This window comes from Mustela nigripes, chromosome 2 (genome assembly GCF_022355385.1).
Source record: "Mustela nigripes isolate SB6536 chromosome 2, MUSNIG.SB6536, whole genome shotgun sequence".
Lineage (NCBI taxonomy): Eukaryota > Metazoa > Chordata > Mammalia > Carnivora > Mustelidae > Mustela > Mustela nigripes.
In genome coordinates this window covers 87,391,252-87,404,630 of record NC_081558.1, presented here as the reverse complement: position 1 = coordinate 87,404,630, position 13,379 = coordinate 87,391,252, and the positions used below count along the sequence as shown (strand labels likewise).

At 39.8% G+C, this 13,379-nt stretch overlaps 1 protein-coding gene across 1 annotated transcript in view; it reads right to left on the bottom strand.

Moving 5' to 3' along the window:
* LOC132010492 (collagen alpha-4(VI) chain-like) overlaps positions 1 to 13,379 on the bottom strand; it is a 90,949-nt gene that overhangs the window by 14,709 nt on the left and 62,861 nt on the right. The window contains 4 exon segments of the mRNA XM_059388327.1: positions 8,449 to 8,942; positions 9,031 to 9,042; positions 11,624 to 11,660; positions 12,939 to 12,974. Coding sequence (XP_059244310.1) covers positions 8,449 to 8,942; positions 9,031 to 9,042; positions 11,624 to 11,660; positions 12,939 to 12,974 — 579 coding nt within the window.

The window sequence follows — 13,379 nt, the reverse complement described above, 5'->3', positions numbered from 1 at the left end:
TGAAAAGAAATTTTAAAAAAAGAAAGAAAGAAAATAGAAGGAGAGATAAAAAGCTTCCAGGACAAACAAAAACTAAAAGAATTTGTAAACACCAAACCAGCCCTACAAGAAATATTGAAAGGGGTCCTCTAAGCAAAGAGATAGCCTGAAAGTAACAGACTAGAAAGGAACAGACAATATACAGTAACAGTCACCTTACAGGCAATATAATGACACTAAATTCATATCTTTCAAGAGTTACCCTGAAAGTAAATGGGCTAAATGGTCCCAATTAAAAGACACAGTGTATCAGATTGGATAAAAAGGCAAGGCCTATCGATATGCTGTCTGTAAGAGACTCATTTTAGACCAAAACCACACTTCCAGATTGAAAATGAGGGGGTGGAAAGCCATTTACCATGCTAATGGACATCAAAAGAAAGCTGGGGGTGGCAGTCTTTATATCAGACAAATTAGAATTTAAGCCAAAGACTGTAATAAGAGAAGAGAAAGGATACTCTATCATAATTAAAGTGTCTATTCAACAAGAAGATCTAGCAATTATAAATATTTATGCCCCTAACATGGGAGCAGCCAATTATAAAAACCAATTAATAACAAAATCAAAGAAACACATCAACAATAATATAATAATAGTTGAACAGTAACACCCCTCTTACTACCACAATGGACAGATATTCTAAGCAAAAGATCAACAAGGAAATAAAGACTTTAAAAGATGCATTGGACCAGATGGACATCACAGATACATTCAGAACATTCCATCCCAAAGTGACAGAAAACACAATCTTCCCTAGTGCATATGGTACATTCTCCAGAACAGTTTATATCCTGGGTTCCAAATTAGTTCTTAACTGGTACCAAAAGATTGGGCTCATTCCCTGTGTATTTTCAGACCACAATGCTTTCAAACTAGAACTCAGTCTCAAGGGGAAAGTTGAAAATAACTCAAATACATGGAAGCTAAAGAGCATCCTACTAGAAAATGAATGGGTCAACCAGGAAATTAAAGAAGAATTTTAAAAAATTGTGGACTCTGAGGAACTAACTGAGGGTTTTGGAGAGGAGGGGGATGGGAGGTTGGGTGATCCTGGTGGTGGGTATTGTGGAGGGCACATACTGCATGGAGCACTGGGTGTGGCACATAAACAATGAATTCTGGAACACTGAAAAGAAATTTTAAAAAATAAATTTTTTAAATAAAAAAATAAATAAAAATAAATAAATAAAAAAAATTTATAGAAACAAATGAAAATGAAAACACACTGTTCAAAATCTTTGGATGCAGGAAAGGCAGTCCTAAAAGGAAAGTACATAACATTACAAGCCTTTCTCAAGAAAGGTCTCAAATACACAACCTATCCCCACACCTAAAATTGCTGGAGAAAGAACAGCAAAAAAAAAAAAAAAAAAAAAAAAAAAAGCCTAAACTCAGCCCAAGAAGAGAAATAATAAAGATCAGAGCAGAAATCAATGAAATAGAAACCAAAAGAACAGTAGAACAGATCAACAAGACAAGGAGCTGGTTGTTTGAAAGAATTAATAAAATTGTTAAACTCCTGCCCAGATTTATCAAAAATAAAAGAGAAAGGACCCAAATAGATAAAATCATGAATGAAAGAGAAGAAATCACAAGCAATAGTGAAGAAATACAATTATAAAAAATATTATATGAGCAACCATATGCCAACAAATTAGACAATCTGGAAAAAATAGATGCATTCCTAGAGGTACATAAACTACCAAAATTGAACCTTGAAGTAATAGAAAACCTGAACAGACCTATAACCAGCAAGGAAATTGAAGCAATAATCAAAAATCTCCCAACAAACAAGAGCCCAGGGCCAGATGGCTTCCCAAGGCAATTCTACCAAACATTTAAGGAATAATTAAAACCTATTCTTCTGAAACTGTTCCAAAATAGCCAATAGAATCCAACATACATTAAAAAATTAAAATTTCCTCACCTGGTTATGCTATTTCCTGACTTAATTCAAATCAACCAAGACTGACTAAACAACTACAAAACAGAGGTTTTAACAATCCCTACAGAGATACAAAACTGACAATCACACCCTCGAAGTGTGTAAGACCTAGCAGGAAGGACAGATAAACAAATTTCAAGAAAGAAAGAGGTCAAATAATATGTTTTAGGAACAAAGGAAGAGAGGGTTCATTTGAAGCTCAGGGGATCTAGGGAGCCTGATGAAGATACTGACATCTGGCACTTTGGGAAGAATGAGTAGGATACTTACTTAGCAAAGAAGCAGGCAAAAGATTAGAATCTGGAGGAACAGCATGTACAAAGGCCCAGAGGTACACAGTGGTTTTCTCTAGAAGTCTCCTTTGTTCCCATTCCCTATAGATTAGAGAATTCCCAGCTCCAATGTGCAGCCACACAGCACATCTGAAACCCTGGAACCCCCTGCCAGATGGTGGAGGCGGACATAAAGAAAAAGGGCAGAGCTGCCCAAATTCAACATTTAGATCTAAATTCCACATGGTCATCATATCTGAGTACTGACCAAACCAAATGGTCCTAATTAATCACCAGGGGTTAGAGAGAACAGTAGACATTTGATAGATTTCCTGGAAATCACATGAAGCACTTTGAAAGGCTGCTGAAATCAGGATCCATGGCAGTGTTCCAGGACCTATGGGAAGACTGAGATAACCCTAGGAGCACCCATTTTATTCCAAGAGTTGTGGGGAAACATTAAATTTGAGTACATTACTTTTAAATCACAAGAAACATATGGAAGTGTGCTATAAAATGCAGTGTTTGTGTGAATTTTTAAGATTGTATGAAAGACATTAAAGAAATCCAAATATCCTCCCAAGTTTGGTCCATGAGAAGAGTCCAATGCGGCAGTAATGGATGTGGTGTCAGTATCCCAGGTCCTTGTCCTTGATCTGCCATGGTTGGCTGTGTGACCTTGGACAAGGGTCTGGTGCCTAAGATTCCTCAGCAATAGAGTTGAGGGTCTGAATGGATGCCACAAGTTTTCTTCCTGTGTCAACACAGCCTGGTCCTCAGTTCTAACCTTCTGTATTTGCCTCATGTTACCTTTTCTATCCGAGCAACTCAGAGGATGTAACTCTTCCATCTGTTGTCTGCTTATTGGAAAATTACCAAACCCAACTGAATTGGAATAGTTACAAAACTTACATCTTTTTAAAAACTTTTCTTAGGAAGAATGATTTTGTGATCATGCCTAAAATGTTTAGTGTTCTTACAAAAATAGAATTGTGGGAACAAGTACACAAAAACACAATGGAAGTCCATAAGTAAGTATGATTCAGTATAGATTCATCCATACCCAGTTGTCATTAATGAACCTCTAATTACTTTGAATTTGTGCGTACCAGCATGGTCCTAGTCACTGATAAGGTAAACAAGATAATTCCTGGGAAAGCTCAAGCAGAGAGACAGTGTGGGAGAGAATTCAGTATGAGGAGAGGAGAAAATTGGCTCTATGAGTCTTAGTGAAAACTCCCATCAGCATCAGAGAAGGAAATTTCATAAACAGAGTACCTTAAACACAGACTAAGTGACCTGCTTGGGGCGCAAAACTTTACCGTAGTTTGAATCAATGCCTCTGGCGAGTTTCTCAACTACATTCCTGAGTGTCCAGCTGTAGTCTGTTGGGACTAGTTGTGTACTAAACACGGGAGTTTATGGAGGGGAGAAGACATGGCACATGGATTTGCATTCACATCCTCTTTTATTTCTTAGAAGAAGACATGGCACATGGATTTGCATTCACATCCTCTTTTATTTCTTAGACAGAAAGACACTTCTTCAAAGGATTCAGACAACTCTCAAACTCCAGCCTCCAATTTTTAAAGAAGTCCCCATGAGCCCTGAGCTGGAGAGACCCACAGGGTTCAATCCAATGCTCTAGCTGTTGCACAAAGCTGCCAGCATCATGGGACAATGTTTATTCCTGGGACTGAGCTTGGGGAGGCTCTCAATTTGTATGGGAATAGAAGGAAAGAAAGCAAGCGCTGGGGAGGAGGATTTGCCTTGGACGGAGGGAGAGCTAACTGGACCCTAAGGAGAGAGACTTAGAAACCATCTGGCTTCCAGCTGAGGCAAGAACTTGGGGAACAAGGGAAAATGGACAAACTGGGGAAGGAGGCAAACAGAGTAGTCATGCGACCTGTGACTGACCCCAGGAGCTTGAGTCCAGCCCTGGCTCCTTGCAGTTGGCATGACCCCATCCTACCAAGACTGCCATGAAACAGCTGCCTACTCCTGGACTTCCCAACTAACATTAGGGATTGGCATTGGATTGAGGTGGCAGGTGGCAGAGTGGAACTTGGAAACCTGACAGATTAGAGTACAAATTCCAGGACTATGCAGGTTAAAACAAGTTGCTTTACCTCTGGCCTTCCCTTACCACATCTGTGAAATGTAGATTATCATTACTAACTTGTGGGATAGTTATGAGGATTGGACCAACACTCCTCAAACTTTAACACTCATGCAAACCATCTAGGGATCTTGTTAAAAATGCAGAGCCTGGGATGGTGCCCCCATCAGGCTCTACCCCACTCTCAACGTGGAGCGTGCTTGAGAGTCTCTCTCTCCTTTTCCCTGTGCCACTCCCCCTACTCGAGCATGTTCTCTCTTTAAACAAATAAATTTTTAAAAATCTTTTTTTAAAATGCAGAGCTCAATTAATTAGATCAGTGGTAGAGTCTGAGATTTGGCATTTCTCATTACCCAGGTAATGGTCTTGCTGCTGGTCCCAGGACCACATTTTGAGTATTGATGGGTTAAGATGACAAGGCACGAAAACCACATAGCACAGCGGTTGGAACTTCATAGGTGCTTACAAATAGAAGCTGTCTAATTTAATAGTTCTTGGGTGAAGAGGCACTCTTCAGGTCCCTGAAGAAGATATGGTAATAATAATGGCTACCCACTAAGTATACACATAGAAAGTGTCAGCCCAATGTCCCTGTAGGCACAACCTCTTAGGACTTTTATGACATTATCTGTGAGCTTATCCCCATTTTATAGGTGAATAAGTTGATGTCCCAGTGTCAAGAAAACATGTCCAGATAACATATAGGACCAAAACAGAGTATGAAGTCTTTTTTTTTTTTTTTTGAGATTTTATTTATTTATTTGACAGAGATCACAAGTAGGCAGAGAGGCAGGCAGAGAGAAAGGGGGAAGCAGGGTCCCTGCTGAGCAAAGAGCCCAATGTGGGGCTCGATCCCAGCACCCTGGGATCACGAGCCGAGCTGAAGGCAGAGGCTTTAACCCACTGAGCTACCCAGGCACCCCCAGAGTGTGAAGTCTTTACCTAATTTCTTCCCTTGGCTGCTGATCCTGGACTTAGAGCAGTAACAGTCTAATGGAAAATAGAAACCCACAAGGCCTCCAGCTGCAGGTTATCCATGGCCTCTGGAAGAGTCTCTCCAGGCAACCCAATACTTTCTTAATTTAAAAAAAAAAAAAAAAGTCCTCCTATAATTTTTCTGAATCCTGAAATTACACAAAACTTATAATTACCCACCCCCATTTTTTTGACCATCCTCTTAATGTGTCTATCCTTTAGAGCTGATTTTCTTGTCTCCATGATAGCCAGCACTCCATTCTTTGGATTCTTCTCTTTTAATACACAGAAATAAAGAGAGGACTAGTTCATAGGTTTATCTCATAGTGTTGTAAAGATAAAATGAATTAATACATGGAAAGAATTTAGAACTTCTAAACTCCCTTCCTGTTCTTGACTTTTGAACTCAAAATCTCATTGCTGATGAAAACTCCAGACCTTGAGCAAGTTATTTAACTTCTCCACGTCTCAGTTTCATTATCTGAGAAATGGGCCCATAATAGTTATCTCACTGGGTTGTTATAAGGATTACAAGAACCAATAAGTGGAAAGATCTTAGTATAGTGTCTGAGTGAATAAACATGAGCTATTTTCCTAGGTATTGTTTCAAGGGAAAATGTACTAGACTTTTCATAAAGAAAAATAAAATTTGAAATCTGGGACTCAAATTTTGTCTTCCCTGCAATCCTCTGCTTTTTAACTTTAAAAAACAGGGCAAAGATTTTGAGATACATACAGACAACTGGATCCAGACACAAATAGTCCAATGCTGCAAAACTTTTTTTAGGGCTAAGATGACTCAATGGATGGCTTAAAAAGTCTTTTTAATATGCGCCACGGCCTCTGAAAATGTTTAAATGGACTGAGAAGTTCGGAATCTGTTTATATAATGATTTCAAATTGAACAACTATCATTTTTCCAGAAGAAGCATGTGGGTGTTGTTTTGTGAAATAAAACAAAATAGAGGGGAAAGACAAAAGCCTCACGCAACGTCAGAGAGATTCCTCAGGCAGATAATTCCAAAGACAAATTACAGGATATTTCTACTCTCCTAACAGGATACCCCTAAGGATAATGCACAGAGTAGGGGAGAGATTCAGGGCTGCAATTATCTCCAGTTATGAAGAAATGAGGATTTTTCTGACAGGCCTTGAGAATGGAGCTATCATCCTTGTGGTTTCTCTCCTTGCTGGTGTCAACAGAAACGAGGTCATCCATTACATTTGAGCGGACAAGCAACACTTAGCACCATGTAACACTTCTACTTTGTTACATTTAGGAAACAGAATTGGTTTCCAGCAACCCGGGGCAAGAATATGTCTAAGAAACAGAAAGGAGAGCAGAGAGAGAAGTGACCAAGCTGAGGTCCAAGTGTACTGAAGCTAGCAGATTCTTTTCACATACAATTATATCCTTTTACCTGGAACCTAAAGCAACTAAGAAGCCGAGAGCACCCTGACCAAATATTCACTCTCCATCAAATCCCAACAGTCTGCCCAGGATCCTCTCAGACAGCCACACTGCTGGACATTTGAGGTATGTAACTGTACCCCAAGGGTCACTCTCCAAATGTTAGGGAGATGCTTTTTTTGTAAATAGATCATTACACCAGGAAGGGAGCTAGATGACATTTACTTGTGACTTTCTCTCCATTTTAGAGCTGAGCAAAATGAGACTCAGAAAGATGAAGAGACTTTTCCAAAGGCACTCATTGTTGATGGAAGAGCCAGTCTCTAATTTTAACTGTTATTTGGTTATATCCTGCCTTTAGGAATCCATTCAGGAAGTTATTGAGGGCTGTTCCATCAACAATACATCTCTGCTCACACATCCTCCTGGACAAGAGGGATGTTACAGCAAGAAAAGAACTCAGTGCTTTGCATTTTAACTTTGTTTATCAAAACCCAGGGTATGTAGTCCAATGGTTGCAAGCTATCATAATTTTATCTATTGATTCTTAGAAGCATATCCACAGCTGTGATAACAGTGTCTGTCACCTACCCTCTCTCTTTAAAAGAAAATTAAATGGTCTAGCACAGCTAAATTAACTAGCTATTGGGCTGAACTATATGACATTTTCATTTTTGCTAGCCCATCACAGTTGAATATTGACAATGGAGTCTCTTAGAGAACCTGTCTTTATTTTGATAGATCACCCCATATATTCCATGAGAATGTGTTATGTGGGGTTCAGTTAGAGAAGTCACGTCTGGAGAATAGGTAAATAAATTGTGGTATGTACACACTTACCATAGTTCAGAACAGCAGTAAAAAATAATGATACCCATATACACAACATAGATAAACAAGGAGAACAGACATTATGTTGAGTGGAAGATGCCAGGTACGAAAGAGTACATGTTATAGGATTCAATTGAAATGAAGGTTCAGAACAAGCCAAACTGCTTATTTGACTGTGACAGAAGCCAGAAGAGCAGAGACTCTGTGGAGTGTATAGTTTGGAGAAGCATGAGCAAAACTTAAAGGATGCTGAGAGTTTCATATCTTGAACCATGTCTTGGTCACAAGGGGTTTAACATTTATAAAAATCCATCTAGATGTACATTTTAAATTAATGTGCTTTACCCACTTTGTCATATGGGTATGTGTTTAAGAAAGAAAGAAAGAAAGAAAGAAAGAGGAAGGAAGGAGATGAGGGGAGGAGAGGGGAGGGGGCGGGAGCAGAGGGGAGGAGAAGAGAGGAAAGGGAGAGTTACATTCTACACACCCTCCTGATACAATTTAGCACAGTGTTTAAGCATGGGCTCTGAAGGCAGATCAATCTGCTACTAACTAGATATTTGACTTTTGATGGTATACTTAACTCTCTAAGCCTCAGTTTTCTTATCTCTGAATAAGATATTTCTTATCTACTCACCTCAGAGAGTCTTGGGGATATTAAATAAGTTAATGTTTGTGAGGCATGTAGCTCAGAGTAAGCATTCAAGAGTGGCCAGTTGGTGCTAGTAGTTACACTTGTAGCAGAGTCCATAATAAGAACACCCCCCTCCCCCTGCATACACATCAATGCAGTCCTTGATGGAGGGAAAAGGAGCAGGTACTAAGCCGCCGCCCCCCAGCGACTCCCCCACTTACCAGCAGGTCATACGGGAGGTTGTGCGCCTCTGTGAAGGTGATGATCGCAGAGGTGATGTCCAGTGCGCTGAGCTCCAGAGTGGCGGTGCTGAAAGCATCTTGGTCATGAGACCAGCCTGCCTGAAAGAACACAGCCACTTTCCTCACGAGAAGACCGGAGCGCACACGTTTGAATACATGTCTGGCCACAAACCTCATGGCCTCCCCAAGGTTCCTGCTGCCAGAAGACCCTTGCAGAGGGATCGCCCTGACCGCCTGCAGGAGTGTGGGCTTCCCCTTGTGGTCTGAGAAGCGAACCAGGTAGTCAGTTTTGGCATTGTACGAAACGATGGCCACTCGGGCACCCATTGGGCAGTTACTGTCACTTATTTCCATCTTCTCCAACAGAGACAATAGAATGTTTCTCATCCTCTCAAAATCCGACTGGGAGACGTCGTTTGACATGTCCAAGGCAAAGACCACTTCGCTAGGGAACGCTGGGCATTTGGAAATACCTTAACACAATGGACACCCAGATTTAAGATTTTCTGTAATGCCTCTGAACAGGTGATGTCTGAGTGAATAAGAAGAAATATTACCTACCTGTCGAACAAGCTGGAAGGGAAATTGTTTTGGAGGAAAAAACGAGACATTGTTAGTTTATATAGGCAGTGCTATGGTTTCTAGGTGAGTGCTTCAATATGAAAAACTATCTTCTCTGAGAAATTCAAGCAGTGACCTTCTCTGACTCCTGCCTGAGTTTGGTCAAGACCTCGATTTGCTCCCCAATATCCATTTTCCCTTTTTTCTATAGCAGTAAATCCTCAGTCTCAGGACATATGGCTGCCTGGAGAAAAGACTCCATTTCCCAGTGGAGAAGCTGGAAGAACGGAATAAGAGATATGGTAGAGAGGCACCTGGGTGGCTCACTGGGTTAGGGCCTCTGCCTTCGGCTAGGGTCATGATCCCGGGGTCCTGGGATCCAGCCCCCATCGAACTCTCTGCTTAGTGGGGAGCCTGCTTCCTCCTCTCTCTCTCTCTCTCTCTCTCTCTCTGTCTGCCTCTCTGCCTACTTGTGATCTCTGTCAAGTAAATGGGTGAAATCTTTAAAAAAAAATAAAGAAAAAAAAAAGAGAGATGGTAGAAACAACTTCAGAAACTACTTCAGAAACAACTTTCCCTTTCTTTTCCTGTTGCCTGAAGCTTGGTCAACATCTTGGACCTCAAGGTGATTTTGGAAACAGAACACCCTTCCTACAATGCAGAATGAAAAAATATAAAGAGCCTGTGTCCCTGAATACTGCGGACATCCATGTCAACCCCAGACTGACCCCTTCATGGCTTTGATCTGAGAAATACCTTTGTGTCATTATTACTGAGCACTGAGGTCACACTGTACTGAACTTAAACCTGACTAATACACTGAGCTATTCTGAAACTATATATACACACACACATATATATACATATATATATCTAAAACTGTATATAATATACTGTATATATTATACACACTATAATATGTATAAGTGTGTTTGCTCAAGTAATATATTTTTATGGAAAATATCAGAAAACAAAAAATTAAAATTATCCTTAATTCATAATGTCTATGTATGTATGTATTTGTTTAATTTGTTATTTTATTTTATAAAACTTGGACCTTAGTATATGTCCTATTCTGAATCTTTTTTTACTTAGTATATGATGAACATGAATTCTTTTCGTCGATAAATTTAGAGCAGTATTGCCTAGTCCACTCTAGATGTCTCATGATACTATAGATGTCTCATGATACTTAGATTTTTCAGTCTAAGAATTTTTTACATTAGGTTCAACATATATAAAATATCTGAGCTTGTAGATAAAAGTGATTGAGGAGGGATGCCTGGGTGGCTCAGTCGTTGGGCTTCTGCCTTCAGCTCGGGTCATGATCTCAGGGTCCTGGGATCGAGCGGCACATCAGTATCCCTGCTTGGTGGGAAGCCTGCTTTCCCCCCTCCTTCTCCCCGTGCTGTGTTCCCTCTCTCACTGTCTCTTTCTCTGTCAAATAAATAAATAAAATCTTTTTAAAAATGATTAAGCGATTATATATATTTCGACATGACAGAGTTAACAAAATTAGGTCCTTGGCTTGGTATATTGTATATATTTTTCCCCATTTTTCTGTTCACTTTTTTTTTAAGTATTTTTATTTATTTATTTATTTACTTGGCAGAGAGAGATCACAAGTAGGCAGAGAGGCAGGCAGAGAGAGAGGAGGAAGCAGGCTCTCTAGCGAGCAGAGAGCTGGATGCAGGACTCAATCCCAGGACCCTGGGATCATGACCTGAGCCGAAGGCAGAGGCTTTAACCCACTGAGCCACCAAGACGCACGCCCCTTTCTGTTCACTTTTGACTTCACAGTGGTCTTCAGTATAAACGGGTTTTAACTTTTTACATGGTCAACTCTGACATTCTCCCTTTGTGGTCAAAACTATGGTATTATTTTTTGTGATTTCTAAGAAAAAGGACTCCAGAATCTCTTTCAACAGCAACTAAATGGGAATGGACAGAACATGAAGTTTAAATAAGCAGGACTAGGCATTTGTGGAGAGAAGCCAAGCACCCAAATTAAGCACTCTGCCAATTCAATGTTCTCTCCCTATTGCTAGTGAGTGGAGAAGTGTACATATTACAGGAAGCAAATATCCAGGAATACACTAAAGACAATGAGTAAAATCCAATCTGGGGATGTTACCAAATATTAACATCTGATGATTTGTAATTCCATTGTTAAAGCATAAATGCAAATAAAAAAGGACACATTTCTTATTGAAGGCTCCCTGATGATCCCTCTTGTTTAAATGGATGGAATAAGAATAGCAAAGTTTTTCTTTATTTGTTTTGTGATAAGAAGCACTGAGATGCAGACATGCAGGTGTGCAGTTGGCATTCCCCTTCATGAGGTGCCACATTATAGTGGAATTTCTCTTCACCATTGAGACAGCATCCCTTTCAGCCACTTCATTTCTGAGACCCCACTGGAGAAGATTACTTACCCAAAGGCAGACTGAGCCAAATACATTAATTTATAAGTCTTTCATGATAGACAACACTCAGTCAAATCCACAGGTGATTTATGTCCCCAGTCCATGACCATGAACCAGCCCCACCTCACACCACTGGCCCCCACTTGAGCCTTTCCCAAACAACTTACGGCAGTTCTCTTGTATGACAGCAATGATGTCACAAGGCTGTTAGAAAGATGGAGAAAGAGGGAAAAGGGAAAGGTATTTAATCTGAAGCATATTCCATCTCTCTCTCTCATGACTTAGAAATGTCATCTGTGTATTATCAGTTTCTTTCTGAAGCTTTCTAAGCTACAATAGAAAACACAAAAATTGTTACAGCAGATGAAATGATTCAGAAGTTATATTTCTAGATACAACAGATATTTTAAAACACTTAAAATATATTTTATATACCATACAGTGCTCATATTACTAGACATAGATAAATACTTTTATAATTAATTATACAATTTTATAATTTTATAATTATAATTATAATTATATTTTATACATTTATAATTTTATAATTATAATTATAATTAATAAATAATTTTATTTTTTTAACTGCCTCAAAAAGCAATGGAACCAAATTTGATTTTGAGGAAGTTTCAATCTAGAACTCTTGGCCTAAAATGCAAAGAACTGTCTTCAATTCCTGGATCTCTGTGTCAGCAATTCCTGGAACAATTCTTTAGGGCGAATGCCAAGACACAGATCCCCTCACACCACCATTAGAATTCTGCTTCGTTCCTTTGACCTCTTCCTCTGTGCTCTGTTAATCCCTTGGCCCCTTTATTTCTTGGTTCTCGCTTGCCCCACTTCTTTCCCACCACAGTAGTATTTTTGTGCTTCGGAGATGAAAAATGATCGTAACTTTTTTTTTTTTAAAAAAGGTTTTATTTATTTATTTGACAGAGAGAAATCACAAGTAGATGGAGAGGCAGGTAGAGAGAGAGAGAGAGAGAGGAGGAAGCAGGCTCCCCGCCGAGCAGAGAGCCCGATGCGGGACTCGATCCCAGGACCCCGAGATCATGACCCGAGCCGAAGGCAGCGGCTTAACCCACTGTGCCACCCAGGCGCCCCTGACCGTAACTTTTGAGATTGTTTTCAGGTGTGTCATGAAACATGAAGATGTACTCTGCCATCTATAAATACTTTATAAGCAACTTCTGAACAACTTCTTACAAAAAGGCATATTGTATGGGAGTTGTAGCCTCAATCTTTCCCTTCATGTCAGCCAATAGTAGCACTCAGAAACATCCAGATTGCCTCCATGATTTAAAACATTATTCTACTCTTCTCACTGATGTGATTATAACCTTTCAGAGGAAAGTCTATAAACTTAAGGTACTTAAAGAATTTATAAGAAGAGAAACAATAGAATATAGATTTCTACTGTGTGGAAGAGGAAAGCCTCGTGTGTTAAAAAGAACAAGGTTTAGATTTAAAATGTTTACCTACCATCATATCTGCCAAACCTTTGGGACCCTTGATGCCCTGGGAAGAGAAGAAATGGGTTTAAAATGTAAGATTCTGAGGTCTGATAAATTATTCTCTGGAGTTAGCAAAACATTCTCAGAAAGATACCATAGTACATAGACCACCTTCTTTCCCTACAGTCCTGGCCCTGGAATTCTGGCTGATCCCCTAAGGAAAAAAGTCAGAGTGGATCAGAGGTATGCTCAGACCTCAGAGTCTAGGATATCCAGGAGCATGGTACATAAAGACTCTTAGAAGATCAGGTCATCTTGAGAGCAAGCCACACAGTTTAGGATCCAATTCAAGAAAAGGCCTGTCAAGATCTCAGGGCGATTCAGAAACAGTTCTAAAGTAGACCAGCCATTTCCTATCTCTCCTCCTCAGGCTACCCACCACCATCTTATCCTGGCTCTAGTGCCAAAT